At 39.7% G+C, this 19,020-nt stretch overlaps 1 protein-coding gene across 1 annotated transcript; it reads left to right on the top strand.

Annotated features, from left to right (window-relative positions):
• Positions 1-8,502: 8,502 nt before the first annotated feature.
• Positions 8,503-18,961, top strand: LOC113665755 (protein phosphatase 1J). The gene is made up of 11 exons (XM_027181477.2): positions 8,503-8,894; positions 10,246-10,372; positions 10,623-10,865; positions 11,320-11,432; positions 12,768-12,852; positions 12,976-13,094; positions 13,905-13,971; positions 14,842-14,949; positions 15,407-15,502; positions 16,279-16,334; positions 16,813-18,961. Exons 1-11 carry the CDS (start codon positions 8,644-8,646, stop codon positions 17,027-17,029), a joined length of 1,482 nt encoding a protein of 493 aa, XP_027037278.2. The 5' UTR covers positions 8,503-8,643; the 3' UTR covers positions 17,030-18,961.
• The last annotated feature ends 59 nt before the right edge of the window (positions 18,962-19,020 follow it).

Here is a 19,020-nt window from a genome sequence, read left to right as displayed (position 1 = left end):
GGAAAAAGAGGTAACAACTCCGCATCGGCCAATTAAGATAATAGAGAAAGGAATAACCGACCGTTTTTTCAGCCAATAAATCAATCATAACTGCGCACGATCGAGTAATTGTTTCCTTTTTTCACCTCCTTAAGAAGTAAGAAGCCACATGGCATGGGGAGGCATCAGCTACTTGCTCATTCAACATGGAAATTGTATCGAGACACTCACCCTGTTTGTGCATATCCGTTCATTGCAGTTACAGTAATAGCTGCATTCCTTCCCTGCAGCTTTGCACTCACATAATCCAGCGCCCCTACTATGGACGCACTTTTTTCTTCCGTGACAGGGGCAACCAGCTCCCCGAGCTCCCTAGGAATAGAATAAACGCAGTGAGTCGTGCTAAAGGAGCGCCTTTTTGTCTGACACTACAAACGCTAAGCTCGTGAAACAACAATCACCGTCCAATATTCAGATAACCATTACTCCCAATAGCTCTCCATAAGTAATTCATCGATAAACTAGAGGAGCACACTTTGAATTTTTTCCTAAAAGCTTTGAAGTCTCACTTGCCCCCTTCTTTTTAAACAAAATCCATCTTTATCTGAGAAAGGAAGCGACAGACTCGAAAAAAAGTTCAGAGTCCGAGCGAAAAGCCTTTATCTTTGGGAATGTAAGCTAATGTGTGGGCAGCGCATAATTTTGAATTGGAATAAACATTGCTCGCTGAGCTTGGTGGGTCGATCATGTCAAGACAAGTGTAAAAAAATAGCTTATCATAATTGCTAGTGACTTTGCAGTCCGCGTTTTGGGCACCGCGAGGAGGTATTGATTTTCAATGAGGATACCTGCGAGACCGGTAATCTTTATAATTTTATAACCGCAAAATCTTCTGGTGTTGGTGTTGGTAGGTAACCACCGGGTTCAGATTGGGATGAATAAATTATTACGAGGATATTCTACCACAAAATGAATGGCCTTTAATTCAGGTGATCCTCGGTAGACCATCTGGGCCGAGATTCCAGGTTGTATGAATGAGTAATGAAGTGGTATTACCTTTTCCGGAGTACGGTAATAATCGTAAGAAGAGGCAGTGTGTCCACCATATTCGTCAGCGGTACGATAATAATCTACTGGCGTCTTTTGTCTAATCGGCTCTTCGTGCTTGTATGCTGTAGAGTATCGCATTTCTTCGAGCTGTTCGAGCTGTATGCGCCAAGAAAAACAATTAATTTAATTTTGAAAAAACATTCAGGTTACCCAACAGGAATCGAATCTCAAACCTCCTGACTCGGAGTTCCAACACTCTACCGATGAGCCACAGACTCATTGCGTTCATATATAACAGCCGTCTTGCACACTGTTAGGATGAGCTGTGTCAAAGCCTATTTTTCCTTTCCTTGAGAACTTCATTCCTCTATTTCATTACTAAGCCGAAAATTCATCATCTTTCATATTCTAATTACACAAAAGTATTTCGTCATTGCTGATTTTAGCAGTATCCAGGTCGGGTGTCATACAAGAGTCCTAACCAAGAAACAACTCTCCGTATTTCAATTTCCTTCTCTAAATGATAAAAATAATAGAAAAAAAACTTCAGTGACCCCTTTACCAAAATAAGTTTCCTTTCAAACAACTTTGAACGAGGTTGATGAACAATGGGTTTTAATTACTCAGGTCTGACCTCAGTCAAGATGGCAGTGATTCCTGTTTTTTCTGATTGGTAATTGGTAAAATTGGTAATTTTGCATGTTGTTATCAACTGAATAGGAAAGAATTGTAACTGCTCGCGATCGAGTAATTATTTCCTTTTTTTCATCTCTATAGGGAGCCACATGGCAAAGGGAGGCATCAGCTACTTGCTCATTCAAAATGGAAATTGTATCGAGACACTCACCCTGTTTGTGCATATCTGTTCATCGCAGTTAGAGTAATCGCTGCATTCCTTCCCAGCAGCTCTGCACTTACATAATCCGGCGCCCCTACTGTGGGCAAAGCTGGCGTCAAATCCCAGGTGTTTGCAAAGCGTTTAACATGCAGTTACAAGAAGCATATCTTGCAAAAAAACATTCAAACTGCTCAGACGTTCGCGGTTTGACAATACAAAAAGCTTTCGACCTTACCTCATCTGTTTAATGCTCGCATCTAGGGCTGCTACCCTTTCTTCTGGGTCTCTGTACCGTCCAGTGATATTCGTCTATTATATTAAAACACCCATTATCTTGGAGAGCTCTAAAATCGTGACAAATACGTGGATCACCGTCTGTAATCTTTGCACTAGACGACATAGGCAATGTTTATAGTTGAGAAGTGATTTGGAATCAGGCCACAAGCCTCTAAAAGTTATTTTCAAGAAGCCGCTGCATCGCGCTCCAAAGAGGCTTCTGCGCATGCTCAATGTGAGTTCAGTTGTGCAACGTCAGCCTTGGCTATAGGAAGGGATCCACCATGTATCTGACCGACACCCCAAGTCAGGCTTATTTACCCTACGATGAAAGCCAGAAAGTCGCTTCAGAGATTGAGAGCATCAACATGACACAGCACATCCGTTTGAAGCCGAATATCCTTTAAGAAATTAAAGATTACACGCAGAAGGATAGCAACTTCCTGGAGGTGATTAAAGTCATCAAGGCTAATTAGCCTGAAACTAAAGGGGAGTTGTCTCATCTGATGTTGCCTTTCTTTGACGTTCGTGATGAGTTGAGCGTCTACGGTGGCATGGTCATTAGAGGAGAAAGAGTAGACGTCCCTAAGTCGCTTCGTCGAGATATGTTGCATCGTCTCCATTGGGCTCATAGTGTGGTTGTAAGCATCCTTTCGCTAGCTAAAGGAAGCATATACTGGCCAGGAATGAGCGGTAAAATCAAGCAGTTAATCGAAATGTGTGATGTCTGCAGGGCGTTTGGCCGGAAGCAGCCCAAGGAGACTCTCATTCCTCATTAAATGCCCGACCGACCATGGGCGAAAGTCGGAGTTGACTTGTTCACTTACAGGGGTTGGAACTATCTGATTTGTAGATCAATACTTAGCATATGATTCACACCATCCTCAATCAGTAAAACGCGGTGTTGTTAAGTGCCTTTACGAGCGCGCCAAACGCCTCGTAACAAAACCCTCCGTTATCACTGAGGAGAAAAAACATCTGTCATCTGTTCTGATTTCTAATGGTTATCCTTCCTCTCTCTTGCAGAAACTTACCAAGACCGGAAAACCAAACAACATTGCCAAACCCGCCAACGAGTTCAAAGCCGACAAACGTACATAGTGATGCGAAGTGGATGCGAGCAATGAGCATGCAATGACATTGGGCAAATATATATCAAAGCACTTAATGTATGGTCCCTCGGGAGACAAGTTAGTTTTGTTTTCCCGAGAGTCTTGATGTTTCCGGAGTCGAAGTCAAAACTAAAGACAAAAAACAAAACTAACTGTTTCCCTCGGGACCATGTATTAAGTGTATATTGTTTGCTAGTAGCCTCGTTTTAACGTCAACTTAAGCGAGGCTATTAGGTGGTCTTGGTTTCTTGGGTGTGCGATTTTCTCTGTAACTAAACAGTCCCTTCGGGGTTCGGCAAAATACCACGCAATTCTAAAATATCCACGCGGATTAAGAATAAAAGTCTATATAACCAGGATAACAATGAATTATTAATAACTCCATTAAATAGACAGAAAATACTGTAATTTTTCACTCACATTTACGGCTTTTATATCACTATAGTGTTTGCTTGGGTTCTTACGAGGAACATCTTCATTTTTATTATCAGGCTTCCCTATTCCTGATAGCTTCGTTATAAACTCTATACTACGCCCCTCTGGGTCGTCTAATTGACGCATTCCTGAGCACTTTCGGAGACAGTGATTAGTATAATGCAGCTCTCTTGACTTTTGATTTTAGCCTATCAATGGCTGATATGTGATTGGTTTAAAAGATTAAAGAAACTGAAATGAGCAGGAGCAGATTAAAGAGGGCAATTGTTCAACCATCATGATATACCAGAAGTTCAAACTGACAACATTCATGATGAAAACACATTGAAGCGTTGCCAACCAAGTTTTTGACTGACTTATTTATATTAAACTTTCAGTTTTCTTAATTTCTTAACCAATGGAATCTCGATTCTGGTAGGAAAGCTCTGCAATCACAACTTGTTTGAATGAAAACGTAGACACGCGACTCGATTCCTTCAGATCTATTATTCGGGTTCTCAGCGCCCTTCTTTTATGCAGGCTAATGGATTCTGGATTTAATAATTCTCATGAACTAATACAGCAAATGAATCAAGGTGAACAATGATGTTGCACAAAAAGGGGTAGACCTGGTTTGCGAACCTTGATGCAGCGAGAAGTGATACAGACAGTATGAAAATGATGAAATATTACCCTATACTGTTAGGAATGATTTCCTAGCCGTTCCAAACCTAACAATTTTTCTTTAGTCCATGCAATCTCACAACTCGTACAGAAGTGTAACGAGCGACATAGTTTATAGTCACATGTGGCTCGATCTATTTGAATTGCTGTGGCTTCAAGAAAAGCCGCAATGTGAATTGAGAAAAAGAATGTTATCACATCTCCTTGGTAAAAGATGAATAACATGAGAGTAAGTATAGCTTAGAATGCTAGAATGACAAAATCAGTTCATTTGAACCGCCTGTCGTTTTTTCTGAAAAGAAACCAACTAAAGTTACACGTGAACTGTAAGGTTAGTTGATATTTATCTTAGGTAGCCGACTACCGAGAGTACGCATCGCGACAGCTGTAAGTGTAAGTGACGTATAAAAAAACCACTCAGCCCTTTCAAATTCGATTTAAAGCGCGGCCGTTTTGAAGAAGAGTAAAAACTCGGAGGGTTCCTGATTTGATAAAATCCCAGCCTTAGGCATTTGTAGATTATTGTCTGATATCTATTGATGATTATTATGACAAAGTTATCATCAACTATATCTCTCTAGCTGACGTACGTCACCAGAGCATGGCCTGCTTGTGACTCGATAAAAACAAACGGATCATAAGGAAAACGACTCAAGGATAAACTGAGTAAAATTCAGCATAACATGGAGATAATTTATCGACTTCTCATAGAATTTATCCTTGAATATAATTCAAAATAACTGTCTATATCGCTGCTCAAGCGAGTCTTTATTTGCCTTACCAGGTATCAAGGTTGATAGATTGTTTTTTCCCAACCTCCCACATGAATTCAAACAATAATATTGGTACAGGATTATCTGTTGGTCTTGGTGCCGAAGGAAAACCTGATAATGCCTTGAATAAACTCATAGAGTAACATCATGAAGACGGCTTTTTATCACTTGAACTTGACAAATTGTTTCTTGTTACGTGTTTAAAATTGTTCCAGTTATATGTTGCTGTAATATTTGGCCAAGACTATTTGTGCATGGACATTGTGTTAACGATTTACTGTTATCTTCCTTAAGACATGCATTGTTTCTCCAAAGAAAATAGGCTTAGCATACCGCTCCTTAGGTTATTTCGAATTCGGTAATTTAGTGTTAACTAAATTATCTGTTATACTCTCCCGCCGACGCAGTACCACAGTTTCTTTAGAAACATACCCCCTTTATTTCGAATAAGACCCGCTAAGTTTCTTTGAGGCATTTCTCTGGACTCTTATTTCTGGACATCTACTAACAAAGTAGAGTTGTATCCGGAAATCTATTAGAAATGTAGTTCTCAGAAGTTGCGGTTTTTTCCACTTCGGTCAGTTCAAAAGTAAAACCCAAACTTTTCTTTAAGATTTACATATACAAACATTGAGTAACACAAAAATTTAAATTACAGTCTACACATATTTCCCTTTGCAGATCATTTGTTTCTACTGTTCTCTTTGAGGTGCACATTCTTTGCTTTTGATGAAAATGGTCAAGATTAAGTTTATAAATATGGTTTCGACAGTGGTGCTGCTCATAAAGATTATATGAATATGAAAGCGATCTTCGGATTTGATTTTCGGATTTGAACACATGAACTCTGCAATACCGGTACACTGCTTTACTAACTGAGCTAACAAGTCAACTGGGAGCTGGTCCGGCGTTATTTTTGGTACGTAATAAACCCGTGAAAAGTCACAGTCATCCACAGTTCGGGCCATAACCATTTCTGGATGTCGGTTTCGAGCTTTGCGGTTGGGTGAGATCAAAATCACAACAAAGCAAATTTGGTCGAGAGGTGCTGGAAACAAGAAGAAGCTGTTTTTTTTTTTGTGGCGGCTATGTTGTAATGCGGTAGTACGCCGAAACAAAATTCGCTAATAAGGACTGGACGTAAGATACCATTAAAAATATTCGTTTATTTCAAACATTCAACATGTATGTCCTCGACATTCTCGCATTCTGGAAGAGTACAGCGGATTCTTTCCAGCACAAATTCTTTATAACGCTGTGGTCCTTCCACTAAGACCGTCGCAGGAATAAAAGCTCCTCCGCCAGCCTGTTTGTATCTGGAGAACTTCTGGGTAGAACTCGGCCTCGATGTTACTGTCGGTTCTCCGTTGATTTCCCTATTTTGGGTTACATGAAACCCAATTAAATAAGGTGGAACGAGAGAGAGGTATGAGGTCGCGGAATCGGGACAATTTCATTTCTCCCCAGTATAGGTCGAGGAAAGACAATATCTTGCTTCTCTCCGATTTTTAAATAGACATGTATCAATTTCAGTCCATCAAGCCTTTACAAAAAAGTAACAGTAAAGCAAGAAAACAGTAACTTACCCTTCAATTCCTAGTTATTTTGCCACATCGGAGCAAACCATGCAGCTGAATGTTTAGGAAGTACTGAACCCTGCCGATCTGCTGCCCTTTGACATCTTCTAAAGTGTATGTCTTTCTCTGCGATTTGCTCAAAATCTGGACTTCTTATAGAGCCTCTGGAATGCGTTCCATTTCTCGTGGAAGAAGACAAGCCAGTGCATGCGGGTCATCGTCTTCACTTTGAATAACAAGCGGTGTTCGACGTGGAGCTTTGATCTTGAAATTATGATACCCGGAAAATAAACGCCAATAGACACATGAGTGGGATAAAATAAAAGCAAGTAGTCACAATCTATTTAAAGACGAATAGACATGATCGAATTCAATGCAAGAGAATCATACAAGGTATTTTGCGCGCTATTGATCGATTCGCGGGAGAATCTAGGTCTCAGAACACTACAAATTCGGTCCTACAGCTTTTGGTCAGTAATACTGTATCCTTTACACTTACCCTTTGATTTGAATACCCTGTATAGAAATTTTGTTTAGGTTATCACTGCAAAATATGAAAGCACGAGCGGTGTTTCTAAACGAGTTTCACAATTACAGACAAGTCCCTCGTGGTTGTGGACGAAAATTTCACTCTCCGGCATCAGTTCGTGTAGTTAAACTCCAACCTTTGTTTCCAGAATGCTGTCAATAGAGACACTTCGGCAAGGCTTTCCACCAATGCGATCATGATTTCTTTATTTTCATCTCCATACCTCTCTTATCGCACATGATCCACAGTCTGTTCACAGTCATTTGTAATGATCATAGTCAAACTGTTGTCCTAGTGAAGTTGGCCAGGTGAGGTAGGCATCGAAAGGAAAAGGTTTGCATGTAAGGATCCTTTTTACTGAGGATTTGGGCAATGATACGCCAACCATGGTAACAACGTCCCTATAATTCTCAGTTCTCTTCAGAATTCTTCGTCATAATTAAGTCCTCCGCAGGATTCTTCCAACCATTGTCAATCCCCCTCAAAATACTTTTCATTACTCCAGTTTTCAACGGGAATTCTCCCCACAACCCTAGTTCACCACCTCCCCAAATATCGTTGTCCCCTTAAAAGTGTCCTGCGTCATTCCAGTCTTAACCTTTCCCGATTGTGCTCGGCATCTTTTGAGCAACTTTTTGCATTTCTAGCAACATCGAGCTATTTTTACCTATCTGAGGAATTTTTGAGCAAAATGTAGGTTTAGAGCACATCATGGATCAAGCACGATAAAGTCAACGATTTCATAACAAAATTTCGATTTATGTAAATTTCTTGAATGTTTCCCAGGCCTATTATCTAATATTAGAACGGATAGTCGGCTAAAGTGATGCGCAAAAATGGCTGTCTTTGTTAATTTCCTTCCATGAACGGGAGTAATTGGTTAGAAGCCGCCTTTAGTTGCGTTCAACTCTTAAAAGGTAAGAACAAAAAATATGGCTTTTAATTAACGTTTATGTCAGTAAAAACACCAAGAAACTTAGGAGCAACTTTTTAAATTCAGGTAGCAACTTTTTTGAATTTTTCAATCTGTTAGCAACTTTTAGCATTCAAGTGAGCAACTCTCTAGGATTTTTACGAGCACAATAGCGGATTTTGCGTGAGTGACGCCGGTTTTTTACATAGATTTTATTTGAAAATTTTGCGCAGGAAATTTGCGCGCAGCTGGCTTATAATGATCTATTTGCGGATGCTCAACGTTTGACCGCTGAATAAGTTTTAGGGCTCAGTTTATTCTAACGAATGATAAAGCGTTTCGTGATCGACCTGCATCGGCTTGCCCTGTACCAATGGAACGGCGCGGTTCCGCTTTTTCTGACCAGCGGTTTTTCCGCCAAATAAGCTCCTTCGGCAAATCCATCTTTTATTTTCTTTCCTGAAGAAGAGCCCTAAATGTCCAGTTAAGGATCCAACTATGAGCTTACATGGCATCAAACGAATGCTAAACATTAACCCGGCCAGTGCGCTTGCCTACTTTACCAACGTGAACTCGGACAGGCGCTTAGGCTTTCGTGTATATGATGATATGTTGGAAGAAAAGTACAAGTATCGAAGGCCTGAATTTCTCCAACTGAACGAAGAATCTGAACAAGCGGCATCCGATCATGATTCAAGAGCGATTCTTATGCCACACAGGGAACTTCCCTTGAATGCAGGATATGCCGAGTAAGTGATCTAATCGTAATTCAACGGCCGTATCCGTTGTTAGTTACCTAGTTTACTTAATATTGTATTCCTTCTATACTTAGCGAAGGCTCCATATCCATTAACTTCCTGCTCTCACTATAACCTCGTAGGGAGCTTCTTTTTTCTCCTTTCTTTTCCTCTTGCGTTGGAAGTAAAAACCCTCGATTTATATCAATAAAAATTAACCTTTACTCATTGAGTTTTGACTGGATTCTGTCGCGAGTCGATCTTAGTTTCTTATGTCCACAAGCGGTGCGAGGTTAATTATGAATGAGTAAGACTTGTTTTAGTGCCCTGTTCGACTCAATTCTTAATATTTCGCACCTCAGCAAACCTCCTTTAACAGGACTGTGTCTTATCGCCATGATTTGAAGGTAGCTTGGTATCGATTTTATTCCAGATAGTTACTTTCTTTATTTTTCTAATCTGTTTTTGGATTTAAGGGTATAATGGCGATATTTGCCCTGATAAAGCAATTCAGTGATCTCAATGGGACACCTTTTTTTTCGTTATTTGTGGTGCTGGAGCGAGGATTTTTAAATTTTGGTGCGTCAGCATATGTATATATACTTCCTGTTGACTTGAAAATGAAATTATGACACAGAATAGCTTGTTGTTTAAATTTATTAGCTAAAAATTTAGAGTTAAAGATAATAAATATACAATGAGTTTAAAGTTTTAGATAATAACTACACGATGTTCAAAAACCTCTTGTGTTTGAGATAATGAAATAATAATTAAGCAATTTGTCTGCTCAATTCTGCAGTCAGTGTTAGCTGTTGATTCTGTTGTGGACTTGAATGCCATTTCTGGAAGGTGCTGCTTGCCTCTTCATCCTTTAAGAATGCTGTCTGTTATGCATCAAAACCAAATAGGGATTAAAAGTGAAGATACAGAGACAAACATAATTATACCTGTCTGAAAAAAAAATTACAATTGTAAATAGGACCGTGGTTTGCATAACAGAGTTTTAAAGTTGATGTTTTGAGTGTCAGCCCTTTGTCTGAGCAAAAGACGATTTTGCTATTATACTTTCCCACAGATGCAGTACTACAGTTTCTTTAGAAACTTATTCCCTTCATTCATTTATGTGGTTTGCATAGTTTTCGGTGTAATTAATTCTTTGAAAAAATTTCACAAAGATAAAAAAATTATGAATTGCAAAATATTTTTCACTTCCATGTATGACCAATAATTATTTTTGTCCTACTATATCTGTAATGAGATCATGGGAGTGAGGGGATTTTTCTCATAAATGTTATCAAATTTTCATATCAAGCCACATTAACAAGTTGATTTTAATGAATAAATACATAAAAATATTCTTTAGGGCAATAAATGCTGGTAAAACGCCACATAAAAATGAAGATCAATCGGTGGCTGGAATGTTCTGCTTAAATGTCAGCAAGTTGACCCAGGAATCAGATGGTGATGGAAGTCCAACCCATGTTACACAGGTATGCATGTCTGTATGGTCCAACCTTAAATTTCATCATTTCCAGTTATATTCATTAAACTATATCATTCCAAGAATGAGTTTTTAATTCAATGGTGTCTTTAAAAAATCCCATTAGTACATGTAAATGCATGTAACTTGACATCTGGTTGGAACTGATAGCTTGAAATTTAACTTATGCATTTTGATTTTGTTAAGTGGATAAAAGTTGTTTAATAGGTACCAGAAATGATAATGTTTTCAATTTTCAGACCAAGATCCCTTACGCATATTTTGGTGTATTTGACGGCCATGCTGGATGTGGAGCAGCTCTGATGGCTGTCAATAACCTTCATGTCCATATAATGGAGAAGTTGCATGGAGTAAAGGAATTGTTGGCTTATGAAAATGATGAAAAACTTGCTGCAGCAGAGGAATTATCTGAAGCTGTTATCTCTTCAGTGACAATTGATAGTCTTGTGATTGGAGTCTTAGAAGAGGCCTTCTTTGAAATGGTGAGTTTAGAGGCATCTGGTGACATTTACATATCCTGTGAACAAGTTCTCTTATGCAGTAGGACTAAAAGAAATGGTGAGCTCAAATGAATTTTTAAGGGGCAAACTGAGTGTGAAACACCATTTGCAGCTTGCTTCTATTGCACCTGCTGTTTCTTTTCATCTAAACCCAACATGGAGCCATCATGTGATTAGGAGAAAAGTTTTTTAACCTGGGAAGAGTCAATCCTTTGCTTTGAAGATCAACAACAAACCTGGGTGTTACTGGTCTGTCTCAGTTACTGGGTTTGTGGAGACAAGCATTAAAGTGGCACCACTGTTATGGTAAAAATCAAGGGCAGGGGGTACTAGAAATATAAATAACCCTCCTGCAGGTTTTTGCTCACCCATAATCCATTCCTCAATAAAGATAAACACTTAGAATTTATTATTATGAATTAATGAATTTTAACAGGATGAACAAATTCGAAGAGAGAAAGTCACCTACAGGATTGATGGAGGCTGCGCATCAATTGTTGCCCTGTTTCTTGGAGAGAAGTTATATGTCGCTAATGCAGGGGACTGCAGGTAGTCTCTTTAATCTTAGGCCAAGGGTAGATATTCATGGTTTGAACAAATTTGTTAAGGTCACTGTCTTTGACTGGCGTGTACTCATGTTATAACCACTTACAGCAGAGATCAGGACATGTGAGCCTATTCCAGGCTTCAATTATTATAATGGAGCAAAATTGCAAACAGGGTGATAGGAGCAGAGGAGTGAAAAAGCAAAAGAGGTTTGGGTTGGATCAGGTAAAAGAATCCAAAGCAAACTTCCCTTGTTTTTTTGCTCCTTTGCTACTTTAGTGCTGTTTACTATTGTGCTTCATTTTACTAACCCTTTACTCCTGAGATCTCATTCGTAATTCTCCTTACTGTCTGCCAAATGATTCTCATAATGTTAGTTTGGAGAATTTAGTATTAGATCAATTAGTTATCCCATAATTGATATTTTTCTTAATTCTCATCACTTGTCAACAGATATTGTATAGATATAGTAAGGAGAAATTCTGTCTTGGTCACTCATGGGAGTCAAAGGGCCAACTGAACACCTGGAACAGGTTAAGGGCATTAAAGGCTATTTTCACATAATACCAAATAAATTTTCTTCCTCTTAAAAATTTCATGCCATGGGTATTTCATTCACACAGAATCTCCCTTGCCATACAATACTTTAGACACCTAGCCATTCAAATATTTGAAATCTAAAATTGCATACAAAGTAGTCCAAATTTTGATGTGTGCAGAGTAACCAAATGGATTACCCAAATTTTAAAGAAGCAGAGGTTTGGTTGCATGGATGTGTAGCTAAGTGAGAGGATGCCATTTTGATTTTGTAAAGTGATGCTTAGCACATGCACCTGATGGATACTTCTTTTTTAACAATGCAAAAAAAACCTTCTGTTACTCTGTGCTCTATAATTGGTTCTTGCGATCACAGCAGAGGTAAGGACACATTGGCAAATCAAAAACAGAAAAGTATTACTTGCTGTTGTTAAGGTTTGTGTAACTTTCCTGAACCCTCCCAACCCCCTTCAATGTGTAAATGAGGCCATGAAAAAAAAGGAAAAAAGGGCTCTTACTACTTTGGTGTATTTGCTTTAACCCTTTACACCCTAACATCAGTATGCATATTCTCGATACTGTTATCTACACATTTTGTAAGGTCCTGACAAGGAGAATTTGTTTCATAATCAAGAGCTTATTCAGTTGGTGATCATTTTATTTATTCTCCTGACCTTAATGGTTAATTCAGGAGTGATATTGTCAGGAGAAATTATATGCTAGTCACTCTCAGGGGTGAAAGGGTCAATATATTTTAATTTTATTTTGTTTGTTTTGTTTCTGTTTTAATGATTTCATCAGAGCAATCCTAGTCCACAAGGGCAAAGTTATTCCTCTTTCATATGACTTCACACCTGAGACAGAGAGACAAAGACTTCAGTTACTTGTAAGTTGTGAAAAATTAGTGAACCAAAAAATATATTACACTTGTTTGTTACCTAACAAATTAGTAACATTCATGAAACATTTCAGCGTGATTTTGCTTATGAATGCTTTTGTTCTCTGATAGGCTTATCAGAAACCCCAGCTTTTAGGAAGTGACTTTGGCCGGCTTGAATTTCAGCAGAGGGCCAGGAAAAAACATATTGGTCAGAAGTTGCTTTATAGGGATCGACATATGACAGGATGGTTTGTTTTTCTTCTTCTTCTTCTTCTTTTTTTTTTTTTTTTTTTTCATTTTTGTGCTTCTGCAAATTTTGTGTTGCTGCCAAATCACACAGTATATCATCTGGAGGTTACAGTCAGTGTGCAAAAAAAGCGCTGCCCTATAACAAATCTTTGCCATTCACCTTCTTCATCCATTGTCTCCACTGCAGTTGACTGTTTGCTTCCACAGATCTGTCATATTTTCTAGAGGCTGTACCCCCATGTTTTGTTTGGGTCATTGAAAAGTTCTTAAATAATTGTTTACTGTGCGTGGGGGAAGGGGGGGAGGTGTGGGGGGCTGTGGGGGGCCAGGCCAGGGCTAACGGGGGGAGATGGGGGGTGAATAAGACAATGAGGAATGAGAACTGGAAAGGTTGGCGGATAATTAGACGGATTGCAAATGAAGAACTTGGAATATATTACGCTTGTTAGAAGATGAACAGATTAGGAGTTGGTTCCGTTGGTGTGCCCCACATAACTAGGGTTGACCCCTGATGGCCGCCTGTGTTCAATTCCCTAATGGGGCACCGAAGGAAGAACTCGGTGGCAGGATTTTAATTCTTAGGACTCAGGACTCAGTTGTTCGATTAGCGCTAACCCGGGGTTGAGTTTTAATATAGGTTTCTAAATTTTACACTATCCCTGGGTTATCTTAACCCAGCTTTGAACAACCCGGCCTTACAGAACGTTATCGGTAGTTCACTAAGAATCTGACCAGGAAGTAGTTAGAGAGACTTAATAACCTCTTACAAGTTGTGACTCTGATACTCTGACACCTCTGCATTTCAACAGGGCTCTTAAGACGGTGACCGAGGAGGACACAAGAAAATTTCCAATGATTAATGGTGAAGGAAAGAAGGTATTGTCAAGACCCATTCTATTTATTTTGTATTTTCGTTTCTGTTTCTATTCAATCAGAACGTACTGTATGTCATACGATCGTCACGTCAAAAAAGTGAAACTTTGTTTATACAATTAGAAGGAGGTCAATTGGAGGTCATCTTGCTAATATTGTATTCCGTCCTTTGATTGAAACGGCCCATATGCGCATGTGCTCATCACAACACCGTAATGCTTTCATCCTACTTTTGCTTGCGGCAAAATGCACTCTAAGTGGTGGTAAGACCTTTTTAGCCTTGAACGGTTTCTAATCATGCACAAGCGAAGGAACTACCTCTCTTGAGATGTGTCTAAGCAGGAAGCGCTTGAGAAAAGTGTGCGCGAGTTTCAAAGGACGCGCGTGCAAAAAAAAAAACAAAAACAAAAAACGCACGTTCTTGAATCACGAGCAAGGCTTGAAACTATTCTACTTCGATTACCTTTAATAATTGCGCTCTGTTCTTACTTCAGAGCCTGCCACGCACGATATGTAACAAGTGATTCTCCAAATTAATTTTCATGTGTAGTTCAAAGGAACAGCGTTTTAACGGATCAGGTTCTTCATGGTGGAAGAACTAGCCTGTGTGCAGGCCCTCGTTTTTAGTGCTGCAGGACGCGTGTTTCTCTGCCCGCGGAAAGAGACGATCTGGCGATCTGGGGAGAGGTTTACCGAGCTAGATCTCATGCTGACCCCTCAAGCTCGCGTTGCTCAAGGCCTCTTATTTTTGCGCGAACGAGGAAACGCTCGTGCTGAAGTACTACTGATCAGGGCCTGCTTGCAAGTAATGGAAGAACCCACCAATTTACTAGTCGTATTGTTAAGAAGCAGTATGATTTGTTTGTTTACCAGGCCCGCCTTTTGGACACCATAGGAACAACTCGTGGGTTTGGAGATCATGATTTGAGAGTGGCTTTCTGTAGCCTTCCTATTAAACCTTTTCTCACTCCACAACCAGAGGTAAGCGTTTTGCGGCTACTGATATACCTTAACTGATACTGGAGTCATCAAATAGGAGCTGTAGTAACAGACATGAGAGTTATTATTGTAACAGTGTTATGAAACGAAGTTTGCAAAATAAACTCTAATTCGTTCCTGTACCGCAATCCTTTTGGTCAGCGAAGATGTAAGCGGAAATATCATAACTGGCTGTCAAAATCAAAAAATCTGGCCAAAAGGGTTGGGGCTCGGGAGGCGTGATCGAAGATAAGCACTATGGTTAGACATTTTGGTGTGAAGGATCGAAATTACTAGCGAACCCTCTATTGCTTGGATGTGTTGTTGTTAGATAAGGAGATGGCGGTATTTGATAAACTCGACGGTCATCGAGAAATCTCATTTATGCCGCATTCTGGCTTAATCGTGGAAAGGAAAACCCCTTTACCGCTACATGTGTCTGTTTTCGTACTCCTCACAGGTTCGGAAGTTTGACTTGTCTAGCTGTAAGCTCACAGAGGATGATGTTGTGATAATGGCTTCCGACGGACTCTGGGAGAGATTATCCAGTGAAAAGGTAATGAAACTCGTACTTTATTTTTTTTATTAAAGAAAAAGTTGACTTGTTGCGCAAATTCAAATGATTGTGCTTTCAAAAGCGGGTCATTAAGCCTGTCATTTTTGTTCCTCTTATCCATCAGTTATGTGCAAAAAGCTCTCTGTCGAAATTACTGTGTATATTTATTCTGTTTATTTATTCTACCGAACCCTCTCATATCGATCTATATTCATATCACTTTTACTTCTCTGTAGTCCACTGGTACATTCCATCATTTACCTCCTCTTCGACGCTGCACAGTCTCCACTCAATTCTTGACCTCACTACTAACTCCTCCCCCATTTTATTTCCCACGCTAGTCCACACTTCACTTTAAGCTTCCCCATTTCTTTCCAAGGTTATTCCTCACTTTAAGTTCCTCCACACTCTCCATCCCGTGCACCCTCTATTTCCTTCCTCTTTACTTCTCACCCCAGTCTCGAGTGCACTCTCTACCCTACTTCTCATTTCATATCCCACCTAATGGCTCACTACCCCTTTTGGCTTCTCCCTATAGTTCACTCCTTGCACGCAACCCCCTTGCTTTTAATTCCACTTCAACCCAAATGGCTCAATGTATATTCACCCTCCACTTTCCGCTCTGTTCATCACCACTATCAAACTTAAACCATTCCCCCCGTCACCTCACAACAGTACCCATTCATTTCAAACCACCCGCAAACTTGTGGGGGAACTTTTCATCACGTATTCGGCATGAAGCCCAAAACCTCTTATAACACTTTACTTTTTTTCAGGCTGCGGCAATGGTAATGGATACGTTTTCCAAAATTCCAAAAGACGACAAAAGAAGGTAAAGTATGCATCAATACTTTAACATAGCTAAGCAGCGCTTTCTTCCATTTCAAGATAGTAAATTTTGTCGACCTTTGCACCTTGACATTAATATGCATATTCTGCACACTGTTCTCTATACTATTCCTAAGGTGCTGACAAGGAGAATTTGTTTAACAATCAAGAGCTTCTTCAGTTGTTGATCATTTCCTTTAATCTCGTGACTTTAATGTGTGTTTCGGGGAGGGGGGGAGGGGGATATTATAAGGAGAAATTGGATGCTTGTCACTCTTAAGAATTAAGAGTTAAGAATTGTGCCTTGTGTCGATAGCGCAGATTTGTTCCAAGTTTCTTTTATTCTGATGATTAGCCGATAATGGCCCTGCTTTCGGAAAACGACTTGCGTCTCGGAAATGAAACCCACGGACAAAAATGCGGTAATTTGCTATCGTCAAATGGAGGCCATTCTTTCTTTGACGTCCACTTTTTTTCTCCAGGTACGTCATGGCAGCCCAGGCCCTTGTTGGGGATGCGCGAGGCACTCTGAATGAAAAAGGTTGGAGAAGAACCAATGGCGAGTTAGCCTCGTACGATGATATATCGACGTTTGTGATTCCCCTTAGTGAGTGCAGCAACGAAATGGCTAAATTCACAGTAGAGTACGATACACCGACTGGGAAACCAACGCACTCAATTGACAATGAAGACGATTAAAGCACTTTCCAGACTGTTTAATAGAAACTAGAACGGTTTTTCCGCATGGATGATTTCACCTTGTCGGTGAAAAGTTAAGGCGGATTGAGTAATAACACCAATTATATTGGTCACTTAACCGAGGTGGACTGATGACAACGTGGTTCACTCTGCCCGTGTGTGAGCGCGGTATAAGTTAGTAAAACTTGCCTGTTTACGATTAAATCATTAGGGGCGCTATTGAAGTAATAGGTAGTGCAAATAATTAATTAGGTAGCATAATGTTTAACACATTTAAGTAAGATATACGCAAAATACCGTCGTATCCATGGGGAATTAGTACCATTTTTGGAAAAAATATTACAGGAACATTTATTTTTCGTTAGTAATGTCTGGAAGAGCGAATTTAGCAGTTAACTGGTAAATGTTCCCAGGTTAGATATTGTTTTTGGGGTTTTAACCACCAGGACGTATCGATAAATTATTAGTTGTGCCACTTAAGCCTCATTTATGTCAGTTTAGGTACCCGGGACAACCCATCCTTAAGTAAAAGATTTTTAACGACAGTTACTATTGAAATGGACCCTTCTTGAAAATGTCCGCAGAAAATGAAAATCATCAAATACATACAAACGTATACAAATATACTTACCTTCAGCTACATGACCACCTTTTATTTGGTCATTTTGCTTCTGAAGTCTCATCCAGCTGTTATTTCAGCTGGCGAAATATTGTTAATTTTAAGAGAATGAAGGACATTTTGATTGGCTCGGAGTTCATGCCTCACCCAGGGTCATATACAAGCGTATGCAAGTATAAAATATTTCAGATCCTCATTTCTATGAAGATATGGGTAGTGTTAGTGCGAGGTTTGGACATTACACTTTGGAGCTGTGGGGAATATTCACCATTATGATACATTTAAGATTCAATTTCGGCTGAACGCCATTTTCGAGAAGGGTTTATTGAACGGCTGCCCCGTTCTTCATCGGGAAGACCGGGTTACAAAATCAATCTTTGAGTTCGTTTGTACTGGCTGACTGTTGGAGGTAATCAGGGTTAACCACGTTCTAAATCGAGACCAGCGGACACCTGAATCGCCTTTCGGAGTACCTCCACTTCCAGCCCCCTAGTTCTTAATCAGGGGAGACATACGCAACGCGGACTGTGCCGTCAGGCGGAAAATCGCGGGATGTCGGTGGAAGCGTCGCCCTCCCGCTATTTCACTTTTATCCACCTACAGTGACCGCGAAACAGGTTACCCAGTCTCTTTTTTGTTATTTTTCTCATTATTGATGTGGAATAAGGTGGCTCGTGGAGGGTACTTTGTAAAGGGGGATTGTCTTAGCTGCTGAAGGGCAGACAAGTGGGACCTCAGAGTCCCGTACGGTCACGAATGACAACATTTTACTCGCGCATTTAAATTTACTTTGACCAACGTATGTATCGAGGATAATCAAAATTGTCAGGTAGTTAGGTTGTTATAAAGATAATGGGATCACTATCGATTTACAGCTAGTTTAAGGTAATAACGTTGGGGTAATTTCAAAAGATTCAGTTTACAAAGAATATTTCGGAGGTCTTCCACACCTGACCTTAATTCCTTTTGCAAGTAGGTGTTCTTCTGTAATTTTGTATAGGATTTGCGGCCAAGTATAAATGAGGCGTCTTCAGAAAAATTCAGGTTGGGAAATTGGGGTTTGTACTATCCTTTCGGAATCCTTTAACAACATTTACACCGAAATCAATCATTCAACAGTTTCTACCCGCACGTGTCTAAGTTCAACTTTAAAACATTATGTAATACCACGATTGTACGCAACTCGTGTTTAGGACTCTTGATAGAGTCATCATTAGTGAGCTTTACGCCAACGCGTACTTAATTTAAAATTGTCGTGTACGCGTTAATTATTTGATTCTTCTGCAACGAAATAAACAAACACAAGTAAGTTGTTTCCTTTGTTCCGTAATCTTTCTGGACCGTCGTTCTACATTGAGCAAGGGCTTAGGAA

Source organism: Pocillopora damicornis, chromosome 13 (assembly GCF_964200805.1).
Source record: "Pocillopora damicornis chromosome 13, jaPocDami1.2, whole genome shotgun sequence".
NCBI lineage: Eukaryota > Metazoa > Cnidaria > Anthozoa > Scleractinia > Pocilloporidae > Pocillopora > Pocillopora damicornis.
This window is presented reverse-complemented; position numbering and strand designations above follow the sequence as displayed.

Excerpts from the sequence above, each read along its gene's own strand:
- LOC113665755 (XM_027181477.2), top strand. The coding sequence starts at position 8,644 with ATGAGCTTACATGGCATCAAACGAATGCTAAACATTAACCCGGCCAGT. Across the intron at positions 12,853-12,975 it reads GACAAAGACTTCAGTTACTT|GCTTATCAGAAACCCCAGCT; the intron begins GTAAGTTGTGAA and ends GTTCTCTGATAG. Across the intron at positions 16,335-16,812 it reads CCAAAAGACGACAAAAGAAG|GTACGTCATGGCAGCCCAGG; the intron begins GTAAAGTATGCA and ends TTTTTTCTCCAG.